Below are 24,843 nucleotides of genomic sequence, written 5' to 3'. Positions count from 1 at the left end.
TAAGCGTATCTGGTATCTCCCCCGTGTCCAAGCTCTTCCTCCACACTATACTGAGTGCCTGCGCTACTGGCACTTTGCATTTCTTTATTTGCAAAGAGCCAGTAGCATAGGCACTCAGTATTGCGTGGAGGAAGAGCTTGGACATGGGGGAGATACCAGATGCGCTTAAAGTAGCAGACGTAGCCCCTCTACACAAGGGAGTGAGCAAAGCATTGGTAAAGAGAGAGAAGGGGGGACATAATATAGATGTATAAAATACTCAAATGGATTGACAAGGTGGAAACATGACATGTTACAATAAATAACTTATTATTAACATCTTTATTGACAAAATTAATTACAATTTTGCCTAATCTGGGGATTTTGATAGTCTTATTAAAGTGAGGATAATGCTGGTATTCACTGTCACGCAGGACAGAGGGTCATACATAAGACAATAGGTCTAAACTGTAGGCTGAAGCACATATATATCATAGTTACAATCAATGTTTTAATGTATGGATATGTGAAAACAACTTTCTATTGTGCACTGCCACACAAGGGCAGGGATGGGTTCATAAGTGATGCAGCTTAGAAGTAATATAAATAAAAATTGTTCTTCATTCTTTAAAATGGACAAGCAAATTTTGGATAAATTGTTAGGATGTCGTCAACCATAAATAAATAACAATACAACAACGGGACACGGATGGAAGCTTGAGACTTAGACGTGTCATAGCGTTATCTCGTCAGAATTTTTATTTTTTTAGCCTAAGAGTAGTGAGTAAGTGGAATGACATGGGTTGTAGAGGCTAACTTCATTCATAACTTTAAAAGCAGGCACGATAGGGAAATAGACGAAGAGACTTTGCATTAGACAACCACGACTAGAAAAGCGGGGTCCAAGAGCTAGAGCTTGATCGTGCAGGCACAAATAGGTGAGTGCATACACATGGTTGTTAGTGTAACCCGAGTAAATGTAATGTAATGAAGGTATGTATAGGGAGCAGGAGGCCAGATACAAGGGAGATGAAAGAGGATAGTATCAGCGGCATATGCCAGGTTGGTCAACATAGGACGGCATTTAGAACCTTGTGTAAGGAATCATTCACAACCTTGTATACCACATCTGTTAGACCAATCCTGGAGTATGCAGCTCCAGCATGGAATCCATATCTCAACATGCATAAGACTAACTTGGAGACGAGATTACGAGAACTTTCAAATCCAGGGATCCCATCACAATGGTTGTACTCTTCAAGTCACTTGTGATACCTGGTTGATGGGGTTCTGGGAGTTCTTCTACTCCCCAAGCCCGGCCCGAGGCCAGGCTTGACTTGTGAGAGTTTGGTCCACTAGGCTGTTGCTTGGAGCGGCCCGCAGGCCCACATACCCACCACAGCCCGGTTGGTCCGGCACTCCTTGGAGGAATAAATCTAGTTTCCTCTTGAAGATATCCACGGTTGTTCCGGCAATATTTCTTATGCTTGCTGGGAGGACGTTGAACAACCGCGGACCTCTGATGTTTATACAGTTCTCTGATTGTGCCTATGGCACCTTCTGCTCTTCCTCTACTTGTGTCCCGTCTTGAGTACTGCTCAATACTCACTTCCCCCTTCAGAGCAGGAGAGGTTGCTGAAATAGAGGGAATACAGAGAACATATACGGCACGCATAGACGCAATAAAGCACCTAAATTATTGGGATCGTCTCAAAGCCCTCCAAATGTACTCACTAGAAAGAAGACGAGAGAGATATCAAATAATATACACCTGGAAGATACTGGAGGACCAAATCTACACAGTAAAATAACAACGTACTGGAGTGAACGACATGGAAGAAAATGCAGAATAGAACCAGTGAAGAGCAGAGGTGCCATAGGCACAATCAGAGAACACTGTATAAACATCAGAGGTCCGCGGTTGTTCAACGTCCTCCCAGCAAGCATAAGAAATATTGCCGGAACAACCGTGGATATCTTCAAGAGGAAACTAGATTTATTCCTCCAAGGAGTGCCGGACCAACCGGGCTGTGGTGGGTATGTGGGCCTGCGGGCCGCTCCAAGCAACAGCCTAGTGGACCAAACTCTCACAAGTCAAGCCTGGCCTTGGGCCGGGCTTGGGGAGTAGAAGAACTCCCAGAACCCCATCAACCAGGTATCAACCAGGAGATGTATTCGTTGCCTTCTTGGACGTATGGTGGTTGTAGTTATACACAGTAGACACTTCCGTAGTTTTATTGTGTGAGGTAGCAAGGTATATATCTGGCCAGCCGAAGTCCAACCTACTCTGGGTCTGAGAATACTGAGGCCTTCTCGGAGAGCAGGTAGTGCCGGCTCTGTCTGGCATGACGTCACAGGCCTACTCGCCTGTGATTGGTTATGTCTCAACCGTCATACAATTTGAGTATTAACAGATGATTCAGAGGTTTACCATCAGACTAGCACCCGAACTGAGGGGTATGAGCTACAAGGAGAGGCTACAGGAATTACACCTCGCGTCGCTTGAAGACAGAAAAGTTAGGGAAGACATGATCACCACATAAGATTCGCAAAGGAATTGATTGGGTAGATAAAATTTATTTAGCGCAAATAGCACACGCACTAGGGGACACAGGAGGAAATTGAGTGCACAAATGAGACAGAGACAGTAGAAAGCGCGTTTTTAGTGTCAGAGTAGTTAACAATTGAAATGCATTGTGAAGTGATGTGGCGACAACTCCATACACAATTTCTAGTAGAAATATGATAGAGCTCCATCGGCTCAGGAATCTGCACACCAGTGATCAACAGTGGAGAGGCGGGACCAAAGAACCGAAGCTCAATATGCAGGCAAGGAGTCACAATAACGTGGCTGAAATATATTGATCAAACCACACATTAGCAAGTGAAGGGACGATGACGTTTCGGTCCGTCCTGGACCATTCTCAAGTCACAATCGACTTGAGAATGGTCCAGGACGGACCGAAACGTCGTCGTCCCTTCAGTTTGTAATGTGTGGTTTGGTCAACAACCGAAGCTCAACCCCCGCAAGCACAACTAGGTGAGTATGGTCGAGCTAGGCTCCTAGCTAGCCCGGCCTTCTGAGCTCTTCTAGGTTAATACAATGACTGATTTTTGTGCGCGCGCACGTGAAAGAAAAAAAAATATTTTAAATATCCTTCAGTTGACAATACAATCGTCTCCTGCGTTTCCTACCTAGTTTCCACTTCTGGAAGTTTACGGTGAATCAGTTCTTAGTTGGTAGATGAGGAGTGCGCGCAGAGACGTTAGGGACCAAGGCATGTGGATGAGGAGGCAGACTGCACCTTAAGTGGTACTCCAACCAGTTTGTTTGGGCAGGTGTGCCTCAAGTATTTCCACCGCTTAGCTTCCCTGTCACTCCTGTTTTCCAATCCTCAAGAATCAATTACATTACCTGTATTTTGAACTGAACATAGGAGACAAACAATTGTATTGTAGTAGTAGAAGAATTTTAAGCGCACTAGGATAATATCTACCTGATTTTAAGGGCAGAATACAGGGATTAACAACTGAATACAAATTAAGCCAATTATCATCTCTCGGTTGGACTTGAAGGAGATTTAAAACCAATGAGACAAAAAATCTGAAGCACAAAATTTAAGGAATGTTTATCCTAATTGGAAAGACTGGAGCAATTAAAATGACCTAGTAGTAGACACACTAGTAAACTCTTATCAAATATTGGTGTGATTTCCAGGCTAAGAAAAAGACTGAAAGGAGAGCAAGGTGGAGGGATACAGCTGAAGGACAGTCACTACATACTTTCTGTACCTGCTTGATGGGGTTCTGGGAGTTGTTGTTCTCAAGCCCGGTCCTAGGCCAGGCGTGACTTGAGAGTTTGGGTCAACAGGCTGTTGCTTGGTGCAACATACATATCTCCAGAATATCATCACTCTCTCCGTTGTGACACATCCAGGCTATTTGTTCAGGAACAGTCCTTATCTTAGTGTTTCTATACACACATCAATTAGGGGGCACTCAAACACACAATGGATGAGGGTGATAGAGAGACCGTAAGATACCACATAGTTTGCATTATTTCATTATCACCAGTTCAATATTTCCAATAATATTTTCACCAATATTTGAGCAGCATGTGTACAGAGCCACTCCAAGCATTTTTTCTTTCTCCGTAAATGAAATTGGTGTTTTGACTCGCACATGTCCTGTTGCATGGTTTGACTTCTCTCATAGGCACTTCCCCTTGTGCCTGAATATTTGTTATTTTGCCCTTTAGTTGTTTCATGGTTAAAATACATTGCATCAACTTGTGGTCTTCTTGTGGCGCTCTTGACCAGCCCATCCGCCAACCTTCATGAGCACTATTCCAACATGAGATGGAATGCACATGAATGTCACTTTGTGATCATTTTCCTTTATCTCATTAAACCTCTTCATACAATCCTCAGCTATGGAACATACAACTCAACGAAGATAAGTTTCAGCTCATGCCCTACGGAATTGAAAATATAAAAACAGATACCACGTACAACACTCGGTCAAATCATAACATAGAACGGAAAGGCAATGTAAAGGATTTGGGGGTACTGATGTCAGAAGACCTTACATTTAAAGAACACAATAAAGTAGCCGTCACAACTGCAAGAAAAATGTCAGGTTGGATAACAAGAACCTTTCACACTACAGATGCTATACCGATGATACTTTTCAAGACGCTAGTGCTCTCTAGAGTGGAATACTTCTGCACAATGACAGCCCCTTTCAGAGCTGGAGAAATTGGTGACCTGGAGAGCGTGCAGAAATCCTTTACTGCTAGAAACCACTTAGTAAAACATCTAAACTATTGGGATCGACTAAAGAGCCCAAATCTGTATTCTCTTGAGCACAGGCGGGAGAGATACATAATAATTTACACATGGAAAATAGTAGAGGGGCTGGTCCCAAACCTGCACACAGAAATAACAGCACACGAGACCAGAAGGCATGGCAGGATGTGCAGAATACCCCCGTTGAAGAGCAGGGGTGCAACAGGTACTCTGAGAGAGAACTCTATCAACATCAGAGGCCGGAGACTGTTCAACACGCTTCCACTACACATAAGGGACATAACTGGCCAACCCGTTCTCGCACTTTCTTACAGTCAATATTGACTTATTAAATAAGTGCATATGTGACATACTAATCTATTGTGAATATTTTAGTTTACGTTTAAATGCATTAAAGAAAACACCGACCTTACCTAACCTTCTTAGTATGTTAAGGTAAGCATCTTATTGCTTCGTAATTACAATTATTACTTAACCTATACCTATAATGAGTTAAGTAATAATTGTAATTACGAAGCAATAAGATGCTTATCTTAACATACTAAAAAAGTTAGGTAAGGTCGGTGTTTTCTATGAAGCTTTTCAAGGTAAACTAAAATATTCACAATGAACTAGTATGCCACATATGCACGTATTTAATAAGTCAATATTGACTATACGAAAGTGCGAGAACGGGTTGAACTGGTCGACCCCTCGTAGTGTTCAAGAGAGAACTTGACAAACGCCTCCAAAGGATACCTGATCAACCAGGCTGTGACTCATACGCCAGGCTGCGAGCAGCCGCGTCCAACAGCCTGGTTGACCACTCCAGCAACCAGGAGGCCTGGTCGACGACCGGGCCACTGGGTCGCTAAGCCCCGGAATCACCTCAAGGTAACCTCAAGGTGTGGACATGGAGATTAGATTTTGACTGTTTAATGAATCAAGTGCTCCTCAGCTATCGACAAATACGAAAACATCTATTTTGTCTTGTACTTTTTCAACCCAGCCAGAATGCTTTGCAGTTCAATTTGTATGGATGAAATATAACCACGAAGTCGAAGTTCAATTTTCCTGTCCACAGTTCCAAACTCAGTGTTATTCCCTTATCAGGACAGTTGACATATTCAAGAGAAAACTAGATAGTGTTCTTCAAGAAATGCCGAACCAACCGGGCTTTGGTGGATATGTGAGCCTGTGGGCTACACCAAGCAACAGCCTGTTGGACCAAACTCACAAGTCGAGCCTGGCCTCGGGCCGGACTTGGGGAGTAGAACTCCCAGAACCCCATCAAGCAGATACCACACCCTGTCCTGCCATCTTCCGCCACCGACCCCTCACAATATGCATGTAAACTATTGTCTCTTGGTAACCCCCAAAAATGGTGCCTCCATATGTTCCTGATGATCAGGGCCTTGTTCATTTTGGGGGTGCAATTCCCACTTCAGGCTTTTGTATTTTTCAGGTAGGATTTTTTTTTTAATTAAACTATCAGGGAGAAAGTGCCAGGCCATTACGACTATATAGCACTGGGAAGGGAGTCAGGATAAGGATTTAGGATGGGACGGGGGGAAGGAATGGTGCCCAACCACTTGTGGACGGTCGGGGATTGAACGCCGACCTGCATGAAGCGAGAGCGTCGCTCTACCGTCCAACCCAAGTGGTTGGACTTTTCCAGGTAGGAGTCCTACTACACTGTCGAGCGGGTTTGCAGCAGTCAAGCTTCATATTGTACTGTTTTGGTACACTTGTACCGCAGGTTCAGCCCTGCGGTACAGTAGTACCTCAAGGTAACCTGCCTAAGTCGGCAGTTATCGCTCCACTGCACATAGGAGGTAGCAAAACAGTGCTTATAAACTATAGACTGGTTGACTAACATCACACATTTAAAGTTTTTGAAAGAGTGATCGGGAACCAAATTACTGCTTTATGGAGAGCAGTGAACAACACAGTCCAGGTCAATATGGGTTTAGAGCGGGAAGATCTTACTTTTCGCAAACACTACCATTATGACAAGCAAAGAAAGCGAAAGAAATTTTCTATTTCACTTTAAAAGTGAAATAGAAAAAATACAAAATACTTTTTCTCCTATGCTAACTTAAATAAAATTTACATCTAATATATGGACACTTAAGGGAGATAGAACTCTCAAGTCTCAAGAATGCAAACAAGGTTGGATAATAAGATAAAAGTGATAACAAAACACGCTTAGAGAGAACTCTAGCAACATCAAAGGTCCAAGACTTTTCAACACATCCGCTACACTTGTGTAATATAACTGACCGACCTCTCGCAGTGTTCAAAGGGGAACTCGACAAGCACCTTCAAAAGATACCTGATAAACCAGGCTGTGGCTCATACATCGGGCTGCGAGCAGCCGCGTCCAACAGTCTGGTTGACCAGACCAGCAACCATGAGGCCTTGTCGAGGATCGGGCCGCGGGGAAGTTGAGCCCTGAAATCATCGCAAGGTAGGTAAGGAAATGAGTGAAATATATACATACAGGATACAGTAAAATAAATTTGTCAATAAACCCCTGAGGATCGATAATTAATAAAATCACACACTGGACTTGGAAGTAGCCATAGACAGCATGGGCATACACTCCGCACTAGGCTCAGGTTCCCGGAAATTCTATATTAATCAGTATGCAGAAGAGGAGTCACAATAACGTGGCTGAAATATGTTGACCAAACCACACGCTAGAAAGTGAAGGGACGGCGACGTTTCAGTCCGTCTTGGACCATTCTCAAGTCACAATCGAATTGAGAATGGTCCAGGACGGACCGAAACGTCGTCGTCCCTTCACTTTCTAGTGTGGTTTGGTCATCAATATATTAATCAAGAATGGCAACCACCTCTCACAGGCCCTAAATATTTGCAGATGGAGCCTAGATACCTGGTGTTACCCCAACATTCTTGAAACAGACGATATCGCGCCACTCTACAATGAGGTAATAAAGCAGGCACACAAAATTATTGACCAATAGCACTAACGTCACACACAAAAAAAAACTTTAAAAAAGTGCTAAGAAGCAAGATTATAAAACACGTGTAATCACAGCATCTACATAACTCTGGACAACATGAAGAGCGTGAACAAATCCACAAGGGCCGTGACGAGGATTCGAATCTACGTCCGAGATCATCCCAGACGCTGCCTTAATCGACTCAGCTACGACATGGTCCATGTCGTAGCTGAGTCGATTAAGGCAGCGTCTGGGATGATCTCGGACGTAGATTCGAATCCTCGTCACGGCCCTTGTGGACTTGTTCATTGATGCATCACGTTATTGTGATTTCTGTGTGTAATGAAAAGCGTGCTTCTGCCCCTCTCAATTGTTCGACCACAGTGCCATGGCCTTAGATGTCATGGACGATTAACCAAACGCTGATGTAATGCAAAAACGTTTTGCAAAAGCTTCCGACAAATGTGACCATGAGGCCTGGTCAGAGACCGGGTCCCGGGGATGTCGATCCTCTGATCTATCGCAAGATAACCGCAAGGTTATGTATGGTGTTATTGCGCACACAATGTGTACGAAAGGCATTACTGGCAAAGTAGGAAGATGAATCTGTAATTTTCTAATGAACAGAACCCAGAGTGTAATAGTCAACAAAGTAAAATCTGTATCATCCAACGTGAAAAGCTCAGTCACTCTGGGTACTGTGCTTGTTCTGGTACTTTTACTCTAATTCATATCGGACATAGACAAAGACAGAAAATGAAGAAATGACGATGTTTCGGTCCGTCCTGGATCATCATTGATAAAAGTCGAGGGCGGCCCGAAACGTCGTCGTTTCTTCATTTTCTGATGTGTGGTTTTGACATATCTTCAGCCACGTTGTGACTCATAGACTGCGTAGAAAAGGTCACAAACTATAGCTCCATATCATCCTTGGCAGATGACAGTAGAACCTTTAAGAGTCGACAGTATAGACTACAGGACACAGCAAGCCGACAAACTTGTGTAAATTAGGATTTGGACCACAGAAAATATGATGATAAATGAAGATAACTTCCAAATATCAAAACAGAAACCAAATAAAACGTAGTCATATCATAAGATGCCCAAGCCCCAGGCTAATTACAATCCTCCTTCCCCCTCACCATCGAAAGTTTCTTCACCTTGAGGGAGGAAGAGCGACGGCATCACAGAGTAAGGTGAGCCTGCCTATATTTATTTACATCTGCACCGTGAGCACTTGAGTGTAAGGGATGAGGCCGGCAGGGGGTAGGGTACGGGCCTCTGCCCATCCTGACCTCCACACAATACACGCACTCACCTCCTTGAAGTAGTTTTGTGGGGTTTCTGTCACTAATCTATAACTGTGATAGTTATATACATGATTTTTTCCATTGTCAATGACAGGAATCCCACTAAGCTTATTAAAATCCGCTTCTAGTCAATAACTGGCTTATTACCCAGGATGGAACCAACAAGTCAACGAGCTCCCAGGTCATTTTTACATCCTATAGCTATCGTATATATCTGAAGTTGCTGATCTGGAGATGTTCAGATAACCTGTACTGTCCAGTTACACGTAACTGAACACAACTTTGAGATGGTTCCAAGGATCTAAGTTCCTGTGGCCTGGTTTCTGACTAGACCTACTGGCTGACGGTCTAGCCAACCAAACTGTTGGGCGACACTGCATTCAGTCTGACAGGGGACCGATTAAAATTTTTAAATCTGTATTCTCTAGAGCGCAGGTGGAAGATGTACATTATAATCTGCACTTGGGAAATATTTGCGGATTGGTTCCAAATCAACAGACGGAAGTAACTCCTCGTGAGACGAGGAGACATGGAAGGAAGTGGAAAATAGCCCCGTTGAAAAGCAGTGGTGCAATGTGCACGCTTAGAGATAATTCTATCAACATAAAGAGCACAAAACTTTTCAACACATTTCCTTTACCCGTAAGGGGCATAACTAGCCGACCTCTCGGTGTTCAAAAGAGAAACCTACAAACACCTCCAAAGGAGTTGTTGTTGTTAAAGATTTAGCTATTCAGGACGGAGTGTCCATGTAGCACGGGCTATGGTGAGCCCGTATCCAAAGGAGACCTGATCAACTAGGCTGTGATACATGTGAATTTGTAATTCAGCTGCGTACAACATGCAGGTTGATCAGATCAATCAGGAGGCATGGCCAGAGACCGGACAAACACAAAACAATGGATATAAATTCAACATGTTTAGTTTTTGGCCAGTGTAAGCTGGTTTGGAAACTCCTGTGGGTTTATAGAACATATTACCAGGTAACATGATAGATGTGGTATCACTGGATTGTTTCAAGCGTAGGTTGGACATATTGTATATATGGATGAGTGGTTGGATGTAAACACAAGGTGCCTCGTATAGGCTAGTAAGTCGTCTGCAGGTAACTGTATTTGTATGTTATGGACTGCAATGGCAATAGGGTTTCAACAGTTTCCTTTAATTTTACTAGACTTTATATACTACATACTCCGCCACACCAGTATCCTAACTCAAACCATTGCCACCAATGTTTACTCATAAAACACTATGACACCATAGCTCTCACAGCACCATGTGCTCACGGCTCCACTCGTACACATTAATAGAATCCAACCCCATGTACCCTCATCCCTCCTACACCCTCACCCCACACTCTGCAGATGGCCGAAGTACGGGCCTGGCAGAGCATCGCCAGGGAAGATACCCAGCGTCTCTTGGCTGTGAGTCGTAAACATTAGAAAGTCGTGGAATGCATACCATTTGCAAATATGGATGTAAATATTTTCAAACTAAAACTGAAGGAGTGCGCTTTAACCTCATACCTATCGGTAATTCCGAGGATTAACGTTCCCGCGGCCAGGCCTCTGACCAGGCCTTAACCTGGTCTTAACCTGGTCTGATCAACCAGGTTGCTTGATGCTATTATACAAATCTTGCCCTACCTTCTGGTCTCATGTGGTGTTATTTCTACGTGCAGATTGGGAACCTATCCTTCCAAAATCTTCCAAGTGTAAATTATTATGTATCTTCCGCCTGTGCTCTAGGGAATGCAGATTTAAGCATTTTAAGCAGTCCCAATAAATTAGATAATTTTTTTATTGAGTGGATTCCACAGTAAAAGATTTTTGCATGCTCTCCAGGTCAGCAATTTCTCTAGCTTTGAATGAGGCTGTTATTGTGCAACAATATTCCTAGCTAGAGAGCACTAGTGTCTTAAAAAGCGTCATCGTTGATGTGGCACCATTTGTTAGAAAGGTTCTTGTTAACTAACCTGTCATTTTCCTTGCAGTTGTGACGGCTACTTTATTGTGCTCTTTAAATGTAAGGTCTTCCGACATGAATACACCCAAATCCTTTACATTGCCTTTTCGTTCTGTTATGATTTGACTGCGTTTTGTACGTGATTTCCGTTTTTATATTTTCATTTTTTTCCGAAGCACATGAGCTGGAACTTATCTTTAGGTTTACTAAGCTGTCACTTTTCTAGCAGTTGTGACAGTGTTCTTTACAAGTAAGTTTTCCCGACATTATTACTCTTAAATCTTTTACATTGCTTTTTCTTCCAATAGTGTGGTTTGAATGTGTGTGTATTTGTGGTCTGTTTTTATATTTTACCCTCATTGAACAGTGCTACTTTCTGTGAACCATTGAAAGATACAGCAAACATCCAATTGGATGTTAACTGTGTCCTCTATATTGTATGCTCAAATGAAAATTAGTGTCATCCGCAGAGGATGATACAGTACTACAGTGTATCCTTGTTTATATCTGATATGAGGATGAAGAAAACTTAGCAGAGCAAGTACGGTACCTTGGGGTACAGCTTTTCACGGTGGATGATTTTTACTTTGTTGAATTGCATTTTGGGTTCTGTTAGGAAGTTAAGGATCCATCTCCCTGCTTTCCCAATAATACCTTTTGTGCTCAGTTTGCTTCTAATAACTCCTTGGTCACATTTGTCGAAATCTGTGTATATTACATCAACGTTTTGCTTGGTTTCCCATGGTATCTAAGGTCATATCACTACAATTGGGAGGAGTACGAGCGCTTTGTCTTGAACCTGTGTTGCCCAGGGTTATGTACACAGTGATTCCATATGCTTTGTAGTCTTGATATCAGCTTGATGGGGGTTCTGGGAGGAGTTCTACTCTCCAAGCCTGGCCCAAGATCAGGCTTGACTTGAGAGCTTGGTCCACCAGGCTGTTGCTTGGAGGGGCCCTCAGGCCCACATATCCACTACAGCCCGGTTGGTCCAGCACTTCTTGAAGAAAATTATCTAGTTTTCTATTGACAATGTCTACGGTTGTTCCGGCAATATTTCTTATGCCCGCTGGGAGGATGTTGAACAACCGCGGACCTTTGATGTTTATACAGTGTTTTAAGATTTTGCCTACGGCACCCCTGCTCTTCACTGGTTCTATTTTGCATTTTCTTCCATATCGTTCACTCCAGTACGTTATTTTACTGTGTAGATTTGGGACCTGGCTCTCCAGTATTTTCCACGTGTATATTATTTGATCTCTCGCCTCCTTTCTTGTGAGTACATTTGGAGAGCTTTGAAACGATCCCAATAATTTAGGTGCTTTATCGCGTCTATGTATGCCGTATATGTTCTCTGTATTAGCACTTTTTTAGGTCTTCCTCAGCACTTTCAATAATTATGATGTGTGATGTTAGAACTATCAGAATATATTTCTTTACCTTTGCTTTATTTTGTCATGTGTGGACCCGCGTGTCGACGTACCCGCCCACCCGCCTGTCGACACACGCGACGTACCCGCCCGCCCGCGTGTCGACACACTCGACGTACCCGCCCGCCCGCGTGTCGACGTGCCCTCCCGCCCGCCCGCCCGCGTGTCGACGTGCCCTCCCGCCCGCCCGCCCGCGTGTCGACGTGCCCGCCCGCCCGAGCGTCGACGTGCCCTCCCTCCCGCCCGCCCGAGAGTCGACGTGCCCTCCCGCCCGCCCGCCCGAGCGTCGATGTGCCTTCCCTCCCGCCCGCCCGCCCGAGCGTCGACGTGCCCTCCCTCCCTCCCGCCCGCCCGCCCGAGCGTCGACGTGCCTTCCCTCCCGCCCGCCCGAGCGTCGACGTACCTTCCCTCCCGCCCGCCCGAGCGTCGACGTGCCCTCCCTCCCGCCCGCCCGAGCGTCGACGTGCCCTCCCTCCCGCCCGCCCGCCCGAGCGTCGACGTGCCCTCCCGCCCGAGCGTCGACGTGCCCTCCCTCCCGCCCGAGCTTCGACGTGCCCTCCCTCCCGCCCGAGCTTCGACGTGCCCTCCCTCCCGCCCGAGCGTCGACGTGCCCTCCCTCCCGCCCGAGCGTCGACGTGCCCTCCCTCCCGCCCGAGCGTCGACGTGCCCTCCCTCCCGCCCGAGCGTCGACGTGCCCTCCCTCCCGCCCGCCCGCCCGAGCGTCGACGTGCCCTCCCTCCCGCCCGCCCGCCCGAGCGTCGACGTGCCCTCCCGCCCGCCCGCCCGAGCGTCGACGTGCCCTCCCACCCTTCGATATACCCACCCAACAACCACCCATTCCTGAGGATTATTTTCATGAATTATAAGTCCAATATAATTGCTTACTGACCAAACAGATAATATAATTTTGTTCTGAACAAAGTCCAGAACTAAAGTTTAGTTTTGGATAAGACAGAAGTAAGGTGTATTCTGTGTGTATAACCAGTTACTGCCCCGCTCCTGTGCCAGGTAAGTCTACTACGGGCTCACCATAGCCCGTGCTACTTGGAACGTTTTGTTCCGAGTAGCTGAATCTAAAACAATAACAACGTGTGTATAAGGACAGAAGTAAGGTGTATTCATTGTGTATAAGGGGTAATTATCAGGAGAAAGCGCCAAGCTATTTCGACTATATAGCACTTGGAAGGGATCAGGATAAGGATTTAGGATGGGACGGAGGGAAAGGAATGGTGTCTAACTACTTTGACGGTCGGGGGGGGGGGAATGGTGTCCAACCACTTGGACGGTCGGGGATTGAACGCCGACCTGCATGAAGCGAGACCGTTGTTCTACTATCCAGCCCAAGTGATTGGGTGTGTGTGTACAAGGACAGAAATAAGGTGTATTCTGTGTGTATAAGGACAGAAATAAGGTGTATTCTGTGTGTATAAGGACAGAAGTAAGGTGTATCACTGTACTCGGTGATATTTAGTACAGCTTTTGGACTATATAGTGATCAGCAACGGTTACTAGACAAGAAACACAAGTACTGTGTAACAATAAGTCATATTGACAGGGTGATGTTGCAGGTGGAGGAGGGGGTTGTGTGGTGAATAATTTGGACCCCGACGTCCTTACTAATAGAAGTCAGGTTGCAAGAGAGGCGAGGTGACATTCTGTGCTGCTCGTTACCTTTGTAATTTATTGCCATATTTCCCACTAGTGGAGTCAGGACATGTCCCTACGACAGCCCTCTTAATTCCTATGATAAGATGTGTGCAAAATAGGGCCCCTTTGAAAAGTATTGAGGTACAAGATTTTTCAACAATCTCCCTCTATACATCATGGGCATTACAGTCCGACCTTTTCGTGTTGAAAAGTGAGCTTGATGAGCACATTGAAATGATAGCAGATCAACCGGGCTGTACTTCATACGTCAAATGCAAGCAGTGGTATATAACAGCCTGGCTAACCCAACAACCGGCGAGCACCGCTCCTGTGCCAGTTAAGTCCACTACGGGCTCACCATAGCCCGTGCTACTTGGAACTTGATCCGAGTAACTGAATCTATAACAACCACCACCACCTAACAAATAGCCAGGAGGTCAAGAGACCAGGCTGCGGGGACATTGATCCTTGGAACCACCTCAATACCTGGAACCGCCTTTCCCAGATAGACGTAATATCCAGATGGTAATAACCTTGTCTGGTAGATTTGTCTGTGTATTTGCTTGTCTTTGTGTGTGTGTGTGTAAGCATCTGCACGTATCTGCAAGCATCTGCATGATTCTGTATAGATCTCCGTGAATTTGTATGTATCTACATGTATCCGTAAGTATTTATATTTACTCTGTACATGTATGTGTAAGCATATACATGAAACTATGTTCATATACACTATCTGTCCGTAGCGATGATCTGCTTATAGCGGTCTAGCTATAGTCTGTCTGTCTTCGATGTAAGTTTTTAGCCAAGGCCTAATCTTGTCTCAAAAGTAAACATGCTGTCATCACATTAATTAGCTGATGGGTCGGCGGTCACAAGCTGTCAACTCATTAAGGGCAGGGCCCGGATATATGTTGCCTACACCAGCGCCTCAAAACATTATCAACACTGATATTTATTCATCCACACACTCGTAAACAAGCAAATGCAAACGGTTACTTACACAACCATACTTCCACCGACACCTGATTATAATATAGAATATTACAAGAGGTTTAAAGATGATTAAATTCAAGATGCCACTCGAGGTCTTCATATACACAATACATAATCGATCGAAAGACTCGGAGTTTTAATATAGGGTACTCCAAGAAAAACACCCTGCAGCATTGTTGTGCTTAGTTTAGTTACAGCCCAGGCCTACGACTTTAAGCAACATTAAACATAATTCATATCATAGTCTTTGCCATTCATTATAGTGGTAGTGCCAAAAATCTTTTGTTGTGAAACTTGAGCGAAATCAGTGTATATGACCAACATTTTTGCTCGTACATCATGGCAGCTAAGGCCATGTATTCACCTAGTTGCACTCACCTAGTTGTGCTTGTGGGAGTTGAGTTTTGGCTCTGCTCCTGCCTCTCAACTGTCAATCTACTGGTGTTCAGTTTGTTGAACTCTATCTTATCTACATATGAAACTATGTATGGAGTCATCCTCCACCTCATTAATTCCTAATGCATTCCATTTATTAACTACCCTGACACTGAGAAAGTTCTTTCTAATATCTCTGGCTCATTTGGGTACTCAGTTTCCACCTGTCCTCTTGTATCAGTACCACCTGTGCAAAATAATGTCCTTGTCTAACCTGTCAAGTTCCCTAATAATTTTGTATGTTGTGATCATGCCTACCTGAACTCTTTATCTTCCAGCGACATGAGGTGCAATTCATGCAGCCTTTCCTCATAACTCATGCATCTTTGTTCTGGGACTAGTCTGTTGGGCCCTTGAACTTATTCCAGCTTTGTCTTGTGCTTGACAAGGTATGGACTCCATGCTGGAGCCACATACTTCAGTATTGGTCCTACATATGTGGTATTCAAGGTTCTAAATGATTCTTTACATACGTTTCTAAAGGCAGTTCTGATGATAGCCAGCCTTGCTTATGTCACTGATGATGATCTTTTCATGTGGGCTTCAGGAGACAGGCTCAGTTTGATATCAATGTATAGATTTTTCCTCTGTCCATTTCGTGGAGGACTTCATCTCCCATTCTGTACCCTATGTCCGGCCTCCTGTTCCCCTACATCTAGTTTCATTACCTTACATTTATTTGGGTTGAACTTCATTAGCCATTTGTTGGACCATTTCTTCAGTTTTTCTAGGTCATCTTATAGCCTCTTGTTATATTCCTCAGTCTTAATCCTCCTCATAATTTTTGCATCAGCAGCAAACATTGAGAGGAACAAGTCTATTCCCTCTGAGAGATCCTTTACATACATCAGAAACAGGAGTCATACCTTAAGTCGTACCACAAGTGTAGTACCCTATGGGACTCCACTGGTGATGTGGTGCCACTCTTTGAGACCTCACTCCTCACAGTGACTCGAGGTCTTCTGTTGCTTAGGTACTCCCTTATCCAATGGTGTACCTTCTCTTTTACTCCTGCTTGCATCTCCAGCATATGCACTAGTCTTGTATGGGGTACTGGCTTTCTGGCAATCCAAAAATATGCCCACCCTTTCTCTTGCCTAATTTTTGTCACTTTGTCACCTATGACCACCTGGTCATAGATTTCAATTAATCCTGTTAGGCAAGATTTTCTATCCCTGAACCCATGCTGCTGATGTGTTTCAAAGCTATTTTGCTACAGATTTTTTTTTCGCATTCTTCTCTATTTTGCATGGTATGCAAGTTAGGGACACTGGTCTGTAGTTCAGTGCCTCCTGTCTGAAACCTTTCATGTATGTCAGGACTTCATTAGCCATCTTCCTAATTTTTGGTAGTTCTACTGTTACCAGTGATTTGTTATATACCATTCACAAGTTAAGCCAGGCTTGGGGAGTAGAAGAACCCAGAACCCCATCAAGTAGGCATTGAGTTTGGTAGGCACACTACTTCTGCTGCTCCTTTCAGTATCCATGGTTCCAGGCCTGTACCCTTTGTCACTTTCAACTCTAGCAAATGCTTTCTCACCTACCCACTGGCAATCTCATACTCCTCCAGTGGTGCCTGGTTAGAAATTACCTCTCTTATCTCTGGAGCTTCTCCTTGCTCTAATGGGAAGATCTCCTGGAATTTCTTATCGAGTTTCTAGCACACTTTTTTGTCATTTGTCATGATACAAATATCATAGTGGTCTAGTGGTGAGAGACAGGAGTGCCCTGTTCTGAACCCATGTTGTCCAGGATTATTTACCCGTGATTTTATCTACCATGTTTTATGATCTTACTTGTAGCACATTAAAAAAATGTGTGTGATGTTAGTGCTATCAGTTTATATTTTTTGCCTCTTTATTTTCTCCATTGTGGAGTGGTGCTGTGTCTGCTGTTTTCAGCATGTCTGGGATAACACAAGTATCTAGGCTCTGTTTGCAGCAGCTACCAACTTGTCACATGCCCACTAACAATCTCCTCCACCACATTGTCTTGGTATGGCCTTAATTTAAAGTACTGTACAGTATACAGAGAGAAGGGGGTTGGAATTTCAACTTAAGAAAAAAAATTAGCACAGTAACAATGCTTGGATTGTGAGATGTCTGGTTTAGTGATTGGGTATGTCTTCTTCGATCGATTAGTCAAAACCATTAATTAATTAATTTTGTTGTTTCAGGCGTGTATAGATGACAATCTGGATATGGTGGAGTTCCTGGTGGAACAGGGGACTGATGTCAACAAGGGGGATATGGAGGGTTGGACGCCACTACACGCCACCGCCTCTTGTGGCTTTAACAGTATAGCAAAGTAAGTGTTCCCATGATTTAAGAGATTAACATGGAGTGTGTATCTAGATACCTTTTGGTTAAAACTGATTATGCTTAGTGTTGAATCTTGTGTGATAACTTTTAATTGTCTGAATTACTAATAGAGATAATGTAAAAGGAATATAATTGTGTGTATTGTCTTGAAATGTGTTTAGGGGGTCCCCCTTAAGGGACTTTTTAATTCTGATGTACTTTTTTTTTTGTCTCGCAAAGCTTACTTTAAAGCCTTAGCCTTCTTGTTTCCCAAAATATGATTTGTTAATTTATTAATTGCTAGGTCTCAAAGCAAAAATTTGGCTCTTTTTGCTTTCAAACCAAGTGTTATAACTATTTTATCACTTACAGATGAATACATGACAGGGTCACATGTGCAAAGCACAGTCATGGGCTTTAATTTGTTTTTATTAAATGGGTTAAATATTTATAACTGCATATTATAAGTTGGCATGTGCATTCTCACATAATACACCCCTGGGGTATACAGGTTGAGAGAGAAGGTTTACCTGCTTGATAGGGTTCTGGGAATTTTTCTACTCTCCACAAGCTCTGACTTGTGAGAGCTTGGTCTCAGTGCTGGAGGAATTGCTGACCTGGAGAGCATGCTTACTAACTCTTATCAGACTTAATATCTCAACTATACATTTCCAAATCCCCAAATCCTCAATCCCTAAATCCTTCCAGATCCCTAAATGAGGATCTGAAACATAATACAGGGTACAAAACACAATCGAATCTGCTCATAGTAGGAAAATAGCATGTCAAGGATTCGGGAATAATGATGACCGATGACCTAACGTTTAGGGAGCATAACCAAGCAAATATTGCGGCAGCCAGAAAAACGATAGGATGGATTACGAGAACTTTCAAATCCAGGGATCCCATCACAATGGTTGTACGCTTCAAATCACTGGTGTTGTCCCGCCTCGAGTACTGCTCAGTACTGTACTCACTTCCCCCTCAGAGCAGAAGAGATTGCTGAAATAGAGGGAATACAGAGAACATGTACGGCATGCATAGATGCGATAAAGCCCCTAAATTAATGGGATCGTCTAAAAGCTCTCCAAATGTACTCACTAGAAAGGAGTCGAGAGAGATACCAAATAATATACACCTGGAAGATACTGGATGGCCAAGTACCAAATCTACACAGTAAAATAACAACATACTGGAATGAATGATATGGAAGAAAGTGCAGAATAGAACCAGTGAAGAGCAGAGGTGCCATAGGCACAATCAGAGAACACTGTGTAAACATCAGAGGTCCGCGGTTGTTCAACACCCTCCCAACAGCTATAAGAAATATTGCCGGAACAACTGTGGACATCTTCAAGAGAAAACTAGATTGTTTTCTAAAAAAAAAACTGCCGGACCAACCGGGCTGTGGTGGATATGTGGGCCTGCGGGTCGCTCCAAGCAACAGCCTGGTGGACCGAGCTCTCACAAGCCGAGCCTGGCCTTGGGGCGGGCTTGGGGAGTATGCCTGAAAAATCAGTTGAAGTGGAATTCTGAGCTCAGATGCACATTCTCTCAGAACCCATGGTGAAACTCCATCTGGACCTACTGCTTTGTTGTTACTTAGCTCCTTGAGCATTTTTTTCACATTCTCTAATCACCTCTATGTGCTCTGTTGTTCTCTGGAATTCTTATTGTCTGGTTTCCTGAAGATTTCATTTTGTACAAACACACTTTGGAACTTTACGTTTAAAGTTTCACACATTTCTTTTTCATTTTCCGTGAATCCATTTCCCATTTTCAACCTCTGAATATTATTCTTTACCTGCAATTTGTTGTTTATGAATTTATAGAATAGGCCTGGTTCTGTTTTACATTTGTCTGCAATCCCTTTTTCAAAAATTCTTTGAACTCACTGCTGTATAGTTGTTTCTCTCTTTGTATCACTGGTATGTTTTGAGGGGTTGGTCTCTTCCTATATTGATTCCATTTTTGTGACTTTTGGTCTCTGGTCCTCTCGCAATTTCTGTTGAACCAATCCTGTTTCCTAGTTCTGCATCTCTGTTTTGGTATAAATTTTGTCGTGCCCTTATCATATATCTCGTTTACTTCATATCCTAACAGCAAGTCTTTCGAGTCAAATTCCTCGAAGAAATGTCTGAGTTCCCATAATGTCCTCTCCTGAAATAAGGTTTTTCAACTGTTTCAATCTCATTTTCTTCCAGATTATAACCCATTGCATACTTTATTCCCAAAAAGACATGGTCACTTTTAGTCAAGGGAGGAAGGTACTGAATGTTTAATATCTTTTCCTCTTTCCTGGTAAATATCAAATCCAGCATGAAGGGAACATCCCCTTCCCCTCATCCTTGTAACTTGTAGTTAAAAAATCCTCTGTTCTAGCTTCATATGCCTCCCAGTCTTTATGGATTTCAAGTTGAAGTTGTCGACTACAAACAGTCGTGATCAATCTTTATCAGCTCTCGCTATAATCTCTCCCATTATTGTTATAAGACCCTAATACTTTGCTACTCAAGTGGTCATTACTTTCTTTCAATTTGCTGATTATTTCTCCATGATAGTTCACTATAATATCTATTTTTGCCAACTTGTTGTGTAGACTACTTATATCAATGCATTCTTCATTAAAACCCACAAACTCTAGCTCTTGTTTTCGACGGCCATCTTGAATGTCGTCGTCTGCACTGTTAATACTAGGGCAACTTTTTCTCATCCAATTTTTTCACTTCACTTGACACATTTGTGTTATATCGCCTATTTATCCAAAGCACTACAGCTTTATGTTCCTTGGGACACCACTCACTATCATCAGCCTGTTCTACAATACTTAGGAATTTTGAAATATCCTGGAGCTCCTCAAATGCAGGTGTTGACATTGGGGTGTCACCTTTTGAATCCTTTTTCACCATTGACCTTTTGAATGGTGTAAATTGTCTCTTGCCTGTATGCTATAGAGTACAGATTTGAATTTTTTTTAATCATTTCCAATAAGCTAGATGCTTTATTGAATTGACTGTAGCAGTAAAGAATCTGTGAATGCTCTCCAGGTCAGCAATTTCTCCAGCTTTGAATGGGTCTTTTATTGTGTGACATTATTCCACCCTAGAGAGCACTAGTGTCTTGAAACATATCATTGGTATGGTATTCCTTGTTTGAAAAATTCTTGTTATCCAACCTGTAAGTAAATGTGAGAGTTAGTAAATGTGTAGTGAAGTTAATAGTTACTGATGTTTAGTGTGTATAAAAATAAATTTTTAAGTGTACAGTTTTTAAGTGATTTTAAGTACTGTAGGTAGTTTATTTAATAAATGTGTATTGAGGATAAGAATTGCTTGGTGAAATTATTAAGTTAATAGTGAATTGATTAAGTGTGAAGAGGATTTAGTTACTGTACCATAGTTAATAAACATTTGTCTGATGACGGTTTTTGTTACAGGTTCCTAATAGACCGGGGAGCTGACCTCTCCTTAGTTAACAATGATGGTGACCTAGCCATTGATATAGCAGATTCAGATGAAATGGAAAGTTTATTACAGCGAGAAATAGAAAGTAAAGGTAAGAACTTCTGTATGTTTCATCAGTTACAAAAGTACTTATACAGTATCGAAACAAAGGCCATGTATCTGTAAAGTTGAATGATAACGTTATCGATTTTCCTTGGTATGTATGATAAATATTTTTTTTAATTGTTCAGTAGAATAATTCAGAGCAAACTTCCTAATCAGTATGGTCATGAATTAAATGAATTTAGTTAATTCTAATTGGTACTCTCCCTTTGATGGGAGGCTTGGAAGACCTAGCCACAATTCTCAACAGAGTTCTAGTGAATGAAGCAACTTGTGAAGCAGAATATTGTTATAGGATAGAAGTTTTACTGAAGGTGATCTTTCAGAAAGGTCTTCTTTCTGATATACAGGTCAGTGAAACCTCAATTCAACAAACTACAATTCGTCGAATCTTCGGTTGGAACAGACACTTTCCAGGCCAAATTTACTCACTCAATTCAACAAATTCTTATTTGCTAAAATGGGTGATGTGCGGATTTGCTTAGGATATTAGGACTGTTAAAAGACAGGTGGAAAAGTTTCCTCATTTTATCACTAAAAAGATGTGGTTAGATCTCTTTAGACAGGTTCTCAAGGTATGTAGTTATCTCACATATGACAGGATAAAATTAAAATTTAACTTATTGTACAGCCCCTAGCATGCATAGTATTTTGGGCACAGCCTTAAAATATGACATTCTCACTGTACGCTGAAAATAAATTCTTTGTAAAAAATTATTTTTCCTTTCAAAAGTGTTAAATATCCTCCCATGATCACATATACTGTATGTTGAAAATATTGCACAAATGTAATTTGGCCACAGTGGTATCCAGAAAATGTTGTGTGATGTCATGGCTCGGTGGTCGCCCATGCAGTATACTCCCCTTACCTTACCTTTTGATGATTTCGAGGCTTAGCGTCCCCGCAGCCTGGGGCTAGATTCATGAAGCAGTTACGCAAGCACTTACGAACCTGTGCATCTATTCTCAATCTTTGGCAGCTTTGTTTACAATTATTAAACAGTTAATGAGCGCAAAAGCACCAGCAGGCTGTTTATAACAATAACAACAGTTGATTGGTAAGTTTTCATGTTTGTAAACTGTTTAACACTTTTGCAGTCCCAGCATGCGAGCCGCAAACTTGGAGGTCATGCTCCCGGCGTGCGGGCGAGTGCTCGGCGACACCGAAATGTGTATACTCGTTTCAGTTTTCTCACCTTAATTCTCGTGCTACGTTGTTCGTTTTGGTATCATTGTGTTTGCACTAGAATTCCCTGCAGGTGTATATGTATATAATGTACAAAAGCCCGGCGTGACTCCCCACAGCAAAGCCTAAAGTCGGCAAAAGTTACCCATGAGCGCGCAAAATCCGTAAAATGTGTATACTCGTTTCAGTTTTCTCACCCTAATTCTCATGCTACGTCGTTCGTTTTGGTATTATTGTGTTCGCAATTATATTCCCTGCAGGTGTATATGCATATAATGTCCAAAAGCCCGGCGTAACTCCACACAGCAAAGCCTAAAGTTACCAGTGAACGAGCACCAATTTGCACACAGCGGCCTAATGTGTATACTCGTTCAGTTTGATAACATCAATTTTCGTCTTATATCTTTCATTTTGGTATCAAATTGTTCACAATATAAAGGCGCATATTTTAAAACTACTCCCATAATAATAGAGCAATAACTTGAATTTTAACAAATATTTTAATTTTGGATGCTCATCATTACAAAATTATTTATATCTTTCCAGTGTTCTAACATAAATTTTCATGTTGCATCTTTCATTTTGGTATCAAATTGTTCGCATTCAAAAGGCGCGCATTTTAAAACTAGTCCCATAATAGCACAAAAAATAGAATTTTAACAAATATTTTAAAATTTTGCCAAAAATGTATTCATAATCTTTCAAGTGTTCTAACATCAAGTTTCATGTTACATCTTTCATTTTGGAATCAAATGGTGCGCAATTTAAATGCGCTCATTTTGAAACTATCCCAAAGTCGATCGGATAAAAAATGAATTTTATACAAATATTTTATTGTTGGACTCAGTGTCACGAGATAGGACTCTGGAGAAAAATTGGTGATGCATTAAGTGTCACGAGATAGGGAAAGTGTTAATAAATGTAACCAAAGCTGTGAGAGATTGAGGAAAGATGTATACGTTCTTTAGTACTTGTGTAACTGCTTCATGAATCTGGCCCCTGGTCGTCGACCAGGCCTCCTTGTTGTCCTTGTTCCTGGACTGGTCAACCAGGCTGTTGGACGCGGCTGCTCGCCGCATGACGTATGAGTCACAGCCTGGTTGATCAGGTATTTTTTGGAAGTGCTTGTCAAGTTCTCTTGAACACTGTGAGGGGTCGGCCAGTTATACCCCTTACGTGTAGTGGAAGCGTGTTGAACAGTTTTGGGCCTCTTATGTTGAAAGAGTTCTCTCAGAGTACCTATTGTACCTCTGCCTTTCAACAGGGGTATTCTGCACATCCTGCCATGCCTTCTGGTCTCATGTGGTGCTATTTCTGTGTGCAGATCTGGGACCAGCCCCTCTTTATTATTTTCCATGTGTAAATTATTCTCTCTCTCTCCCACCTGCGCTCAAGAGAATGCAGATTTAGACATTTTAGTCGGTCCCAATAGTTTAGATTTTTAGAGGATATAATGAATCTGATGTGATTCTGATATGATTATATGATATGATATGGAAATAATCCATATCTTAGATAATAATATTGATATACAGTATAGTGAGTAAGATTTCCAACAAGGTCAGGTCCCAGTTATACTCCGTAAAATAACATAGTGGTTACCCTGCTGTAATTCTGAGGATCATTGTCCGTGTGGCCCACTCTGACCAGGCCTTCTTGGAACAAACAATATGGTAGTAAATGCTGTGAAGAGCAAAGGTGCCATAGGACACAATCGGAAAATGCTACGAACATCAACTGTAGAGAATTGTCATAGTTTACAATAAATTGGATGTTAGTTTTCTGTACCATTTACACAAAATTTATATTACTTTTTATACTTCTAAGTATTAACTAAATTGTTTTCTTAGGTATTGATTGTGATGTTTCTCGAAATGAAGAGGAGCGGCGTATGTTAGATGATGCTCAGCTGTGGCTCAGTTCAGGTTACTTAGCGGACCGACCTCACCCAAAGACTGGCGCTGTAGCTTTACATGTAGCGGCTGCAAAAGGCTACATCAAAGTTATGAAGTAAGAGATCAGTACACTTTCATTTTTTTTCTTTTTGTTTGCTAGTTAATATTACATGGTAAAAAGCCAAATTTGAGTTCAGGTATGATGAACGGTATTAGGAAGTCAGTACAATATACAGTACTCTATAACTAACTAATATCCGCCACACATGGATGCTACATGAGGCAAGACCCTGCTGACCTACGGTTACAACTGCTGTTATACTGATAATCATGAGAAACTGGAGAATTACATGTTTTCCAATGGATGATTTCAAGAATT

The 24,843-nt window shown here is 42.5% G+C and overlaps 1 protein-coding gene across 1 annotated transcript in view; it reads left to right on the top strand.

Annotated features, from left to right (window-relative positions):
- Window positions 1-24,843, top strand: part of LOC123755300 (Myosin binding subunit) — a 358,923-nt gene that overhangs the window by 48,675 nt on the left and 285,405 nt on the right. Inside the window, exons 2-4 of the mRNA XM_069327906.1 lie at window positions 17,694-17,824; window positions 21,254-21,372; window positions 24,420-24,579. Of these exons, the coding sequence (XP_069184007.1) occupies window positions 17,694-17,824; window positions 21,254-21,372; window positions 24,420-24,579 (410 nt within the window). The remainder of the gene's footprint in view (window positions 1-17,693; window positions 17,825-21,253; window positions 21,373-24,419; window positions 24,580-24,843) is intronic.

This window comes from Procambarus clarkii, chromosome 20 (genome assembly GCF_040958095.1).
Source record: "Procambarus clarkii isolate CNS0578487 chromosome 20, FALCON_Pclarkii_2.0, whole genome shotgun sequence".
Taxonomy (NCBI): domain Eukaryota; kingdom Metazoa; phylum Arthropoda; class Malacostraca; order Decapoda; family Cambaridae; genus Procambarus; species Procambarus clarkii.
The sequence above is the reverse complement of the archived record's forward strand: the minus strand, read 5'-3'. Positions and strand labels throughout refer to the sequence as shown.